Here is a 14,418-nt window from a genome sequence, read left to right on the forward strand (position 1 = left end):
TCCCAGTTTAATCAAGACACATAGTAACACAAAACACACACAACTGAATGGAAAAATCCAAGCAGAATTATGAACAGTTCAAGGAAAATTTCGAGTTTTCTGATAGCAAGTCCTAGTCTGATGACTATCTTTGTGATGGAAAAAAAATTCAAGGTAAATATATATATAGTTGAGCCAACTTGTTTGAGACTTGTACAATTTGAAAGGAATCTCTCAACAAACATGAATAATAAAGACCAATGGATTCTAGGCATGCTTGGAATGGGTGTGTGCTACAGATGAACCAACAATTGAAAAATTAAGCATTGTGAAGAACAGGAGAAATCACTCCACCCACTCTCTATGCAGTGCTTGCCAGTGGTGATGCTTCCTCTGGAAGATTTTCTGGCTTCTATGGATACAGAGAATAATGCAGACATATTTCTAATGAGTAAATAGAAAGAGTTTAAAGTACAAATTTCTTATCACTGATTTCCAGAAGCAGAGTAATATATGTAATAAAAACTACAGAAAATAGATTTTATTTGCAAATTTGGCAATGTCTTTGGCAGAATTTTGCCCCAAATTTACTTTGAATGGATTCTTCAGCAGTTTAGAATTTGCAAAGAAGTTTGTCTTTGGCTTATTTTAACATATCAACAGATTTATAACCATGGGAAAAAACTTTTTCTATGAAACCAGTTTTGTGCTCTGGGGTGGGTTGTAGTTTTGTGCTTTTTTTAATAAATTTTTTTCTGTGTTTTGTTTACATTTTACTGTCCACAAAGATTTTTCTACCTACCATGTTGAGGGTCCACAGCAAGAAAATGAAGATAATACATATTTTTGCATTCTCTCCCTCCCTCCCTCCCTCCATCTCTCTCTCTCTTTTTAAAGGCTTTCTCACTTGGGGCAAATAGCTAGTGTAGGTGTATTTTTAGTCCATTAGTTAACTAAAAGAAAAGTTCTGCGTGTGTGTGTTTTACTTTATATCCTTCTATATCACAAAACTTTAACTCTTTGAACTTAATCAGCGCCTAGTGGCAGGTGAAGGACTTCACCCAGTCGTTATGGATTGAGATATGAGTCCTTAGCCAGGTGCACAGGGTTGCTCTGTGCTTTTAGAGAAAGGCATTTAGGGTTTTTCCTAAGCCAATTATAAAAAGCCACTGAACTGTGATGTAAGTTGTTTCCCACCCTTGTGTGTACATTGAGTTAATCTAAAATTTCAGAATGGACCCTTGATTCTGTCTGCTGTTTGAAAATACTTGAGGAATAAGGTTGTGGGCCGGTGTTACCGTTGTCTTAAATGCATGTGAGAGTGGTAACTACAATTTTAATCCTTACCTAGCCCATTAGTAAAATAGACAGTGATAATTAGGAGAAGTCTAGTGCAAGAGTGCTTTTTACAAGATGTAGCTAAGCCAGTTTAGGAGTAAATAGATGTAACTAAAATTTTAATGAATATATATAATAATAATTTGACAAATAATTGGTTATATAACACTACCTAGACTTTAAATGTAAGTTAACCTTTTTAGATTTATTCAAGTCATGTGGTATTTGTTCATGATAGTTTTGGTAATACATTGAGAAACTATATTTATGGGAAACTGCACAGCCATTCTCTACTCCACACCAAAATCTCTCCAAAGCATGTAACACACAGCAAGTAGAAAAATTAATCTCATTATTAGCCCTAATATAATTCACTTAAAGTTCCACATCACTTATGTATGTCATTATAAATTTAATATAATGACATTTACTTTATCAGATAAAGTGTAGTTTTTAATGGTCTTCTACCATGGCAAATCATTTTATCTTATCAAATTATTTTGAACGGAATCTAGAATGATTGTTGCCTATCTCTTCTTCCTCATTCTCCTTAACAATTTAGAATCTTTCTACTATTTGAGTCCTGGTTCCAAATTTTTCTCTTTAAATAATAACTACGGCTATCCTTGAGAATTTAAAATAATTACATGGAGAACCATTTTTAGGGTGAATGAATTGATTTCTGAAGGAAAGTTCATATAAATCTGTGGAATTGGTTTTTTATATGCATGCTGTTTATTCCTAGTGAAACCAGATGAACTATTTTCATTCCACTGGCATTATTTAAGGAAAGATTATTTCCCATTACTTGATGTTCCCAAGGAAAATCTACTTTCTATAGAGAAAGTCTGTACTATTATTGCCCCTTTGTAGCCAGTGTCATAGCTGATAAACAGCAACACAGTCAGGCCGGAGTGCCCCTCTGCTGATCTGCCTCTGTAATATAAGGCCCTAGGGCCACTTAAAAGTCAGTCAGAGAGGGAGACCATAGTTTAAGAGACTTTGCCCTTTTCCATCCTTGATCTCCTGTTTGCCAAAGGGGTTTTCCAGTCCAATCAGTGTAGCAGGTGCCTGTTCAGGCGTTTTTACACGTCCTTCAATACTCTAAACTTTTCACAAGTCTTCAACAACTTCATTCCAAGTTGATCTTTCCTTTTCCCAATTGTTTGGACATATGTTATCTATAACAAAAAATTTATATGGAATTATAGATTATTTCTCTCACAGATCAGTTCACATGTATATGTATGTGTTACATCCCATAATTGATTTTAAGTTCCTTGTGGGCTATTACTTGCAGTTTCTTATTTTTCCATTTAGAGGTTAATAGATAATAGGACCAAAGAAAAGTATTAGCTGGGAGTCATAAATTTGTTGGCTTCTGGTAAATATAGTAGCAAAAATTTTCTCTTCCTCTCCTCCTCTGTTTTTTCTTACAGAAAGCAGCTAGCAAGTTGTTCTAGAAAAGAGGAGTAAGGTCGATCTGAGTTAGTATAATTAATAGGGAAAGCATTGGGCACAGTTACAAATAGATATTGCAAAACAGATACCTTTTGCTGACCCCAGGAAAGAGTTTGGATTCATTTGTCTTTTATTCCTAATGACAGATGAGAAAATAAAGGGTACACAGAATAGAGATGTTTGATTTTCTGCGTTGCTCCAAGTTGCCAATTTAAAAAAATCCTGCAAGTATATTTAAAACGGGAGCTGAGTGGCTACAGCTGCCAAACCGGTTTAACAGCACTGAGTCCACATATTCCGGGTGAGAGAGCTCTGAGTACATAAACTTATCGGAGATTACTATCCTAATCATCTCAGAACAAGTTGTTTAGTAATGTACTGCAGTTTCTGTGCAAATCATCTCCCATAAACCATGAAGTGATTCAAGGTTCATAGTTCCTTCTTTGTTCCTTTGTTAATCACTGACTTCTGACTAGTGGGAGGTGCCTCCCTAATTTGCTAATGCATTCTTTTTGGATAAGGATGACGCACAGATTGTCCTAATAAGGATTTAGTTTGAGAAAGGACTGCCTCCTCTGAGAAGATGAGACAAGTCAGAGAAAGGGCGGGCAGTTTCTTTTTTAACTAGGGATGACACAAGCATAAGTCATTTCCTTATTAATTGGTTCAAACCAGTTCTTACAGGAACTTGTGGTGATAAATGTAGGACTTCTCAGAAGTCATTCATTTTATTCTTTGTACCACACCAGTGAACAGCATCAGCTGAGCTGGCCTGAGGACAGTCTATTCTATTAGAAGGGAATTTACAGTTCCTAGTATCTCCCAAACATGTTGGTGGGAGAAATTTTTTTTTAAGAGGTTGTTTGAAGGAAGCATTTTTGTACGCTAAAATAATTTAACCAGCTTTTGCTGATTGTTAAATTTTTTTCCTTCTATCCAATCCTTGCTTTTTGAGTCCAGGCGGTAAGTGGATTTTCTTTAATGTTTTTTTCTGCTTTTCTTCCCAAATGTGTCTTCTTCCTTGGGCTACTGTATCCTGCTTCCAGTACTGTCCCCGGCATAGGTCCTTCTCTGCAGAAGCCATTCCAAGAATATCTGGAAGCTCAGCGGCAAAAGCTTCACCACAAAAGTGAAATGGGCACCCCACAGGTGAGACCTTATTCTGTTTTCTTTTTCCCCCATTCCTCCACCCCTGCCCCCAAGGCAGTTCATGCTGAAATTATGTTCATAGCTCTGTTTGAACTTTTAGGCATATAGCATGAGATTTGTTTGCCAGTCCTCCTTAACCGAATCTAAGGCTCTGTTTACTCATTGCTGGGAAATTTTCTTTGTCTTAAACCAGAAAATATAACTTCCATTTTAAGCATCTTTTCCCCCAAACAGGGGTAGAACTAATGGAAAATAATAGGTCTGTTATGTAGAATGAGTTAATTGCTTTGGTCTTAAAATGATTTAGAATATGCCCATTTTTGCTCTGTTCTTCTTTGGGGAGGTTGGAAAATAATCATTTGTTATAAACCAAGGCACTTAACATAGCTAAACTTTAAAACCTTAAATAAAGCCCTAAGCTTGCCTTTTCTGTAAGTAGTTCTATGGTAAGGGAAAATGTCTGGAAGAGGCTGAGTAAGCAATAATCTAAAATAGGAAGCTTAGAAGGAAGAGAAGCGTTTTATTTTTTTAATGGCCTTAAACTTCCTGTGGCCCTTTGCTGCCCTCAATTGACCAAATGTGACTTCAGAAATAATAGATACATTTATATTCTAAAAGTTGCTCCCAATACTGGAGCAAAAAATATATAATTACCTTGGCAGCCACTCTCTTCAAGTATCTGCATGGTGGTGACTTCAGAGAGTGGAGTCACTCTTTAAAAATAAGAGAATTTAATCAAAGAACTTGTTATTTGTTGTAGTAAAGAAGAAGAGATGACCTCACACTCATCCCATTCCAAACTATGAATTAGTATTAACTTTACATCCAACAAAATTAAATCTACATAGCTAAGTATAAAAAGGCCTAACTGGATATTATGTAGATTTCAAGGTAGGCTAGAGATGCAGACTTTTCATTTTTAATTGTTTAGACCTTATAGGTTGTAAGCTTTAACGTTCTAAATATTTTCTTTAAAATATTGTAGGTAATCCTTTTCTTACTACTAGACTAATGCAGCTTTTCTCTTTTGATTGTTCTGCATTTATCCCTGCAGGGAGAAAACTGGTTATCCTGGATGTTTGAGAAGTTGGTGGTTGTCATGGTCTGTTACTTCATCCTGTCCATCATTAACTCCATGGCACAAAGTTATGCCAAACGAATTCAGCAACGGTTGAACTCAGAGGAGAAAACTAAATAAGCAGAAAAAGTTTTTAATTGCAGAAATTTGAATGGATGTGTTCTGCCTTAAATTGGGAGAACTCCAAACCAGGGAGGAAAATTCCCTTTTCCAACCTGTAACAATTTTTAAAATTTTCTTCCTGAAAGCAATTTAGTCCACGTTTTGTACTGGCATACTTTTCCTTTGTATGTCAAGATAAGGCACCCACCCTCCATATGATTGGAGTTATATTTTACTAGGATGGAGTGTGATGTTCAGTGGCATACATAACAGAAATTGGCCTTCTGTTCAAAAGGTCCACATGGCATAATTAGAAAATTCCTGCCACCAAAAAAAAAAAAAAAAAAAAAAAAGTGATAAGTATGTCAAGGTTTTTAGGCTTGTCCCAATGATTGCTTTCTTTTTCTAAGTCATCCAAGTGTATATAAATTATACTAGATTGGATAACAGTCTTGCATGTCTATCATGGTAAAATTTAATATACCATCCTGCCCAACCCTTCCTACCCTCAAAAAAAGGCCATTTTATGATGCATTGCACACCTTCTGGGGAAACTGATCCTTAAATTTTGAGACAGTATAAGGAAAATCTGGTTGATGTCTCACAAACGAGCTGATGCCATTTTTTTATTCTGTATATTTAAAATGAAGTCAAGAAAAAGCTTTATAAAGACGTCTTTGATCATTCCAAAATTGTGTCCGTTTTCTTGAACATTTTGATTTTTTACTTCCTTTTAGCGTCTCCCAACTGAATGGCAGCCTTGCCAAATCCATCTACAACCAGAATTTCTTACATCTTTGTTTGCATGAAAGGGCCAGGACCATGGCATCTTAAAGTCATGCTAGAATCGGGCAGCTGTTCACTGTTCAGTAGCCACCTCCAGTATTGGCATAGCCCAGGTAATTCTTGGTTTCTGGAAACAAAAGAGGTTAATATACAAATCAAAGGACACTGAGAGAGAAATTGTTCTTTTTTTTTTTTTTTTACTAAACTGTTAAATTTTAGCTCAGCATGTACTCTGATTCTAACAGGCATAGAAATTTATTTTTATATGTAACCTCATTTTCTTGCCTTTCTGTCAGTGTTGTGTATTTATGTGATTTTTTTTTCCTTTGCGATATTGCTGATCAAACATGGTCATTTTGCTTTACTTAAAGGAAAATAAACAATAATTTCACTTTTTTCCTTTAGGAAAATTGATACTGACATTGTGTTGAGAATAGAATTGGGGTTAAATCGCAACAGGCCAGAAATGCCTACTTTGTTTTATCAGTTGTCTGCTTGTTTTGCCCACGGTTGTGACATCTCCATGGCTGTACCATTTTGTCGGGTAGCTTATCAGACTGATGTTGACTATTGAATCTCATGGCAACAGCAGTCGATGGGCTGTCTGACATTTTGGTATCTTTCATCTGACCATCCATATCAAATGTTGCCATTCAAACATTACCCAGCATCATTGTTTAAGATCAAAATTTTGGTTCTGTGTTTAGAGCATTTTGAGTCCTTTATGGTGCAGTATTTCAGCAATATCAAGAGAAAGGATTGTATGGAAAATTGAGATAGTCTCCATGATTCCAACTAAATAAAGGACAAATAACCCGCCTTGTGGGTTTTGAAAAGGTTATTACTTTCTTAAAAACTACCCCTTTCCCCTAGGAACTTCCTAGCCATATGAATGTTGCTTGCCCTTACTTGAAAGCAGGATATGCTTTATTTTAAACAGATTCATATTAACTGACATAAATTTTTTATTTCCTTAGGGTTCTTTATTTAGTGTAAGTTTCTAAGTCAGCTTCTATTTGTGTTTCATCTCCTTTACCTGCATTTTAGTTGATGGTTGTCTGAAGAAAGGAAAGAGGAAAGCAAATACGAATTGTGCTGTTTGCGCTAAATCTTCTGGGATTTATTGATAAATTTATTTCTGGGTATGGGGTATTAAAGGAGAACTTGTTTTCTAGTGTGAAGGTCTAAATGATCAATTCAATTGACTTACGTTGTCCATTTATTCAGTATCTTTCACGTGAATTTGCTTTGAAAGCAAATGAAGAACAGCTCTCCTCTTTTCCTCCATTAAGTGTTCAGGTGTGGCACGCTCAGTTGTTACTCCTGGATTCCAGCTGGAGCAGCGTGATATCCTTCTGTTCCAGTTTCTTTGTTCCTTCCTTGTATCCACCAAAGTGGACAGAAGCAACTACATGATCCCACAAACATACCTAGTTAATCCCAGCTGATAAGAGACCTGAAAATTTGCAACTGGATGGTTTATTTCTACAAATAAAAAGGGTCTGGGAATTCTTATTCCATCACTACTGTCTCCTTTTGTGCCTGGAACTTCTGCAGTGTTTTATGTCCCAACTTGGTGACCAGATAAAGCTGTTTGTATATTCTTAAGCACTGAGGAGCACTTCCCTTTAAGCAGTGAATGTAATGGATATGTGTTGTGTCCTGTGTTCCCAGCCATCTCTGTGTATATATACATAATTTGGAGAGTGGGCTGAATTGGAAGAAAGGGAGGTTTTGGCTTAATTTAGATAATGGCCACCTATCTATTTGTTCTTAACATACCAAAACAGGTAAGACAGAACATACACTAGTTAATTATATATGCATATGCAGTAGTAGATTCCCCTATACAAACAAGCTCAGTTTGTGTTCCCAGTTTTCTCCATATAGGACATTATGAGGCCTTCCTGTTTCCACCACTTGAAATTCAACAGTGGGAAAAAAATTTTTTTAAACAGACAAAACAACAGAATTCAACAGTGAATCTTTGAGTGCAAATAATGCATTTGGCTAAATAAAATATGGATTGCCCTCCTATACCTTAGGGTGAACTGTGCTTAGACTAGGTTTCAGGAGCTCAGAGGTTCCCAGCCTTTTAGTATCAAAAAAGCCTTTCCCTACATTTTTTCATTTTTATTTTTTTACATGGGCAGGTACTGGGAATTGAACCCGGGTCTCTGGCATGGCAGGCCACTGTGCCACGGTTGCCCACTTTCCCTACATCTTGAAACCCATTTGCTTCTATATATTTGGCAGTTTGGATTTCTGCCACTTAACATGTTAGATGTGATTCTGAGAAAGTTTTTAACTGTGTGCTTACATTATCTCATGAAAATGGAGCTACATAAGGCTTAAGTCAGAAAACATGTAAAATACAGCAAAGGCTAGTATATTTTCATTACTGAGCATCTATATGCAAAAATGTTACAACATTGTATTCATTCACTTCCCTTCAAAAACAAGTTATTTAAATACTCATGTGACCTTGTTTTGAAATACTTTCAGGTTTTTGTAGTGAGTGAAAAAGAACATAAGTTAAAACAAAAAGGGCACCAGCCTTATTGAGAAGATCAATGTTAGCTCTTTATAAGTCTGAATTGATGGTAGGGGAGGCTTCTATGGAAAGTGTTCCTTATTATCAGTGGACATGAGGGTATTCCAAAAGTCAGTGCACTGCCAGGTGTTAGCATCAGAAGCAAACTAGATGTACATTCTATATCAGATACTGAAGCCAGAATGGCAGTCAAGAAGCCCTGGTTGCAAAGATTCATGGCAAAATCTAACAGCTCATACTCTTAAGAATGGGCAAAAGATGCACAGTCAAGAAGAATATTACTCGAGCAATACAAACAAAGCATCAAAATAAAACAAAAGCAAGAGTACATTAGGAGAAGGGTGGCAGTTGCTGCAAATGAAAAATCATAGTTCTTACCCTGTTTGCAGATTTAAAAAAAAATCCAAGAAAAGCAATATGAATTAATAAAGGAAATGACTTGATTAATAAGACCAGAAGCTGTTTTCAATCTAAAAATAACCCCCAACCTAGCCTACTCAAGACAAGGTATAAAACACAATACACAAAATTTTAAATGAAATCATTGAAAATGGTTTTCTAACCGTCTTCCTACTGGCAAAAAGATGTTTGCATTTTCTAATTTCTTTTCATTGTGAAGAATGCCAATATTAAAATCCTGGAAAAATTGAGGGGAGAGGGGAATATCAGCTTTTAATGTCTTGTTAAAACAGCTCCACAAAAAACAAAAAGTGCGGGCCACAGTGGTTCAGCAGGCAGAGTTTTTGCCTGCTATGCCGGAGACCCGGGTTCGTTTTCCGTTGCCTGCCCATGTAAAACAAACAACAACAAGAAAACCAGCTCCATTAAAAATATCCAGTGAGAGTTTCTGGGTAAGTAGATTTTAAGTCGTAAGAAAACAGTTGATTTGATGGTATTTAAAATCTTCCTCGAGAGACCTCAAGTTTTGTTCCTATTAGAAAGTAAACCGAAAAGTTCATTTTAATCTAATATGCTTACAAAAAGTTAAAACTCCCTAAGCAGTAGTTTAATAGCAATTTTTGTAAGCCCAGTAATGTTATATCTCTAAGTTACATTAATCGAAGTTTCTCTAGTATTTGCAAAACAATGGATAAAATGCTACCCCAAACTTGCATCTGGAGTTTTTTTGTTACTTTGTTTTCAAAGACAAGTAGAAAACAAAGTACACAATGTACTTTAAACTCTAGGAGCAGTTGGAGAGTCTTTTGTATCTAGTAGACAGGGCCTTGGATTCCTGATTTTCCCTTCCCAACAAAGCCAAGTTCACCTGAGGTGATGCATTTGCCTTGGGGTGAGGCCTTGAATTGCAGCAAATAACCTATACATATTTGCATATTTAACCAGTCCTCCAGTGGGATTATACAAAAACCTGTTTTGCGCAGCTGCTTACTGCCTTTAGAATTGCATGATGCTAAGATAGGTTGGTGCCAACAGTTTGTTCATTCTCTTTGACCCAGTAGCCTTGCACAGTTTGTTCTGTGGGTGTTGATACAACTAAATTAAAAGACAAGAAATTGCTTTAGATGGGCCCCATTCTCCACCCAAACACCCTTGATTCATTTGAGATCTAGGATTCTGATTCTGTAGTCAGGGGACTGGCCCCAGACTATGGCCCACAGAGAGTGAGTGAGTCAGTTGCAAGTGGCTGGCTGACTCTATGGGAAAAGAAGTTAAATGCAGCATAGATGGTTTGTCAGCCAAATCCACAAATGTGTGGCTTTTTGAAACATTGGACATCTGTTCCTCTTAATTTAAAATAAACTTTTTTAAAAAAGCACAGAGTTGCTCAGCTTCTTGTTTCTTTGTGTCAGCAACAGTTGCTGCTCTAATTTAGGAAGCCTAGAAACAGATTTAGGAAATTTGGAAACTTTGGGGCACACTGCAGAGAGGTAAGGATTAAATTGCTTTGTTTGGGAAGGGAAGAGGACTATTTTACACCATAGGGTTTGTGTGGAAATCCCTTTGGGTAATCAGCTCAGGTGTCCAACCCATTTGTTAGCCATTTCCAAATGACTCAAGGATACAAAGAGAGTGCTTGGACACTCTTCATGACTATTTGTATAATTTAGTCTGTATTTGCATTGGAAACCACATTCCTGAATTCTTGGGGGGGGGGGGGACTTTGGCTTATTCTGGGTGTCTGCCTTTAAGAGGGACCCCTTAGCTGCCTATTTAAGCCAACACTCACAGCCTTCCTTCCAGGGTTCTCAGGAAGGGATATCTTTCTGTGCGAGTTGCTTTGATGGCCTTCCACCCAAGCCCTCTCAGGAACATTCAAAGGAGCCCGCTATGGGCTGCTCTTCTATCCCTCTACCCCAACCCAAATGTGGCATTTTCTTTCATTGCCATTTCTCCCCTTTGGGAACCAGAGCATGGGCAATGTCTTCCTTCAGGCCACTTTTGACTGACCCAGCAGGACAGCATTGTTTGTGTTCCAGTCTGCTTCCGATGGTAAAAGAAAAAAATGTTTCAGGGTCATTAGGGGTTTCAGAAGAGTTGTGGTCCTGCTTCTCCTGAGGTGGGGAATGACTATTGAAGTCACTTGTCTTTGGCTCCTCTCAGTGTTGGAAACAAACAGCAGCTCACATTTCACTCTTCTTTGTAGTAATACAGAAGCCTGGCTCCCACTCAACCTCTTCTTTTCCTTAGTGAAATAGATGAAGGCCCAAGAATGACTAGAGGAGGCCTTTACCTGCCTTTTTTTTTAAGTGCACCTCACAGCCTCCTGAGAGTCATTTACACTTGAATGACAGGTACTAAACCTCCCTCAGCAGCCAAACTCTCAGCATAACCTCACGTGAGCCACCCTCAAGGCTCTTCAGAAACCTCTACTCCATTCTGCCCATTGCACCCTTCCCGCTCCCGCGTCCTCTCTGTGGTATGTACACAACCACACTGAACATCACAATCAAGATTAATTACCAGGAACTTCCTTTGATGTGCCCTGCACAGCTAAACACAGTAAATACTTTAACTTTGATAACAGTTGATTGCTTTATGTGGGGCACGGTTTTGAGTTTTACATGTATTCAATAATTTAATGCACACAACAACTGCATTAGGAAACCAAAGCAGAGAGGTTCAGTAATTTGTTGGGCGTCACAGCTAGGAAGCGGCAAAGTAGGACTTTAAAGCTAAGAATTCTGGCTCTTAACCACTCTGATCCACAGAAATCAACGCAAAACTCCAAGCTTCAGTGTACTTATTCCATCTTGTGATGACTAGGTGGGTGATAGAGTAAGGGAGACTTAACAGAAAACCAAAGCCACAGCCTAAAATGTTTTGCTATTTAAATAAATGAGCAGTCTTTGTGCTTCCCTGTATCACAAGGTTGGAAGAGCCAGCTTCATTCCTAGGCGCCCTGTGTGGATAGGTTCCCATGGCGGTGTTTACTGTAATTATGATTGCAAAGCAATTTCTACTTGTACAGTCCTTTTTTTCTTTTACAGAGCACTTCCACATCTTGAATTTTATTTGATCTTCATAACAACCTGTGAAATAGAGCCAGTAGTGGCATTAGCCGCATTCAGAAAAAATATACACTTTTTAAAACTCTACTGAGTTTAGGGCCCTGTGGAAAAGAGACAACGTTGTTATGTGATCTTTCTCCAGAGCCTCAGTCTAGTTAAGTGGTATTAGGTTATGCAAATAACCATAAAATCATGTGAGATGAATGCCATAAAAAAAAGGAATTATGGAGAGGAAGAGATTTGCTTACTAGGAGGGATCAGAAAAGGATTCATGAGGGAGGTAGCATTTTAATTCAGTATGAAAACTGAATTGGCTTTTGACAGGTATGGAATAGGAAAGATACTCTAGATGGAGAGAATGGTGTTGAGAAGTGGGCAGAAACTAGAAGTATTGCCATCTAAAATCAGTCTTTCCATCCACCTCCCCTGTTATCCTTTGCCTTACTGAGCTCTCTTTTGTTTCCTTTAAAGTACCTACATAATGCATAACCAGTTTGTCTATTTTCTTGGTTTTGATCTGTTTCCTTCACTAGGACATTACCCATAATGGCAGGGACTTTTGTGCTTTCTGCCATACTCTTAGAGCCACGTATAAGGCCTGGCACTTGTTAGACCCACAGAGAATATTTGTTGAATGAATTTAACAGGGAAGCAGCAATGGGAATGCAAAGCCAGGCAAAAGATGCTACCTACATAGGATCCTAGGCAGGTGGAGTAAAAGTTGAGAAAAGAACAAAAGAGCCTTGAGAAGGGTGATACCTGTGAAAGAGTCAGGAATGCAGTAGGAAAAGCGAGTTTGAGGGAGAGAGACTATGTACTCTGTTTTAAACATACGGAGGGAAGATACTGGCCAGTAAGTAGATTGGTGGCATCTACAGGGGTCTGGATCTCGGGTATCCTAACTGCTGTGAATGTGATGTCCAATAGACCACTCAGCTTCTCCTCACTAATGAGTGAGGACTTTTTTTCAGAGAATTCTTTGAAGTAATATCTTCCCTGTATTTTCCCTGACATCATCATCTAAGTCTTAACTTGTTTACATATCACTGTTCTTGAAGAGATGGCACTGTGGAGTCACAGGAGCTGTTTTTAAATGCCTCTATCCAGTTGTCTCCTGCTGGCTTAACCAATGGCTCCTCCCTATGGGAACTAGAGGGGTTATTCCTGGATAAATTGTCTATATAAGGAGAAATGTTTGGCAATATCGTTTCCTGTGTGTTTCTACTAGAGTCCAAGATTTCAGTAGGACTAGCCTAGACAGCAGTGGCAGCCACCTGGAACCCAAAATGTCATAAGAGTTCCCAAGTTAGTGTAATGGCATACTCCCAAACTGCCTTTGCCAAGCCAAAAGGCAGAATCAAGGGTTTATTATACCTTCTAGAGCATGTGGTCAAGGTGACTTTCCATTTGGCTGCTTTGGTGCTGGGTTTGTCTACATGTTTCAGTAAATGAGTTATTGTTTTATTGAAGTTGGCTGGATAAGAGTTCAGAATAAATGACATATGACCACAATTACACCTCTCACTAGAGCACCAGAGTTAAGGAAAAAAAAAAAAAAGATATACTCATATAGAAATCTTGTAGTGGACAAGAAAGGTTTCAGGTCAGTGCCTAGTTGTCAAAACCTGGAAGATCTGGTTGTCACTGTTCCCAGGTTTCTCATGGAATTCAGACATAATTAGATGAATACCTGGTGAAAGCATACTTTTGAGAGTGCTTTGCATGCATCCAGAAGGAAAAAAAAGCGTTGTGGTGGGGGGCTGAAAAATAGTGCCTTTAGAAAAATGTAGAGATCAAAGAAATTTTCAGATGTTCCGCATTTTCTTCTTCAAATATAAAGAATCCATCTGACCATAAAAGACATCCCTGATCTCTGAGGTGGAAGTAACAAGTTCTTTTAACACAAAAGCTTTCCTACTTCTTTTTAGGCTACTCCCAGACATTTTTGTGATATATTTACTAGTAGACATTGTTCATTAAGAGAACATTTTGAGAAAATGAGACTCTAAAGTCAGTCTTTCATTTCTTCCCCCATCTATGCCTCCCACCCCCACCCTGAGCCTGGAGTACCCTATAGTTCCTACACCCTATTTATATGATGGTTTGCAGAACAAAATGTTGTTTTATACTAATTCTGCCCCTTGTTACCCCCTTCTGGTTCTCTTACTCTTCCATGCTTCAAAGTGTCTCCAGTTGTTAACAATGTCCTTGAAAAATCCTTTGAGTTATTTTATCTTTATATTGGGGTTTTAAAGCTCTTTGTTTACAAAAAAAAAAGGAAACAAAAGAAGGTATAACATAAAAAAGAAGGAACTCCCCTGTGAAATCCAATCCCTAGAAGACACCGCTATAAATGTGGTGCGTATCCTTTCAGACCTTGGTCTTGGCAACCTGGCATTGGGGGCAGAGCAGGAGCAGACAGGACCACTGGGGTTTGTCTCCTCTACTGTAACCTCAGGGAGTGATAAGACCACTCCATTCCTGTCTTTACTGAAACAAAG

The 14,418-nt window shown here is 37.9% G+C and overlaps 2 protein-coding genes across 4 annotated transcripts in view; one reads left to right on the top strand and one right to left on the bottom strand.

Moving 5' to 3' along the window:
* The window catches only part of VMP1 (vacuole membrane protein 1), a 153,638-nt gene extending 146,230 nt beyond the window's left edge, over positions 1-7,408 (top strand). For 2 of the 3 annotated variants that reach the window (XM_077164986.1, XM_077164987.1), the window contains 2 exons: positions 3,825-3,927; positions 4,982-7,408. In XM_077164986.1, coding sequence (XP_077021101.1) covers positions 3,825-3,927; positions 4,982-5,125 — 247 coding nt within the window. In that variant the 3' untranslated portion in view covers positions 5,126-7,408. The remainder of the gene's footprint in view (positions 1-3,824; positions 3,928-4,981) is intronic. The other variant, XR_013177670.1, reaches the window with a different exon arrangement.
* A 3,967-nt stretch (positions 7,409-11,375) lies between these two features.
* TUBD1 (tubulin delta 1) overlaps positions 11,376-14,418 on the bottom strand; it is a 36,889-nt gene continuing 33,846 nt past the window's right edge. The window contains exon 10 of the transcript XR_013177669.1: positions 11,376-11,938. The gene's annotated coding sequence lies outside the window, so the exon portion shown is untranslated. The remainder of the gene's footprint in view (positions 11,939-14,418) is intronic.

Source organism: Tamandua tetradactyla, chromosome 6, assembly GCF_023851605.1.
Source record: "Tamandua tetradactyla isolate mTamTet1 chromosome 6, mTamTet1.pri, whole genome shotgun sequence".
NCBI lineage: Eukaryota > Metazoa > Chordata > Mammalia > Pilosa > Myrmecophagidae > Tamandua > Tamandua tetradactyla.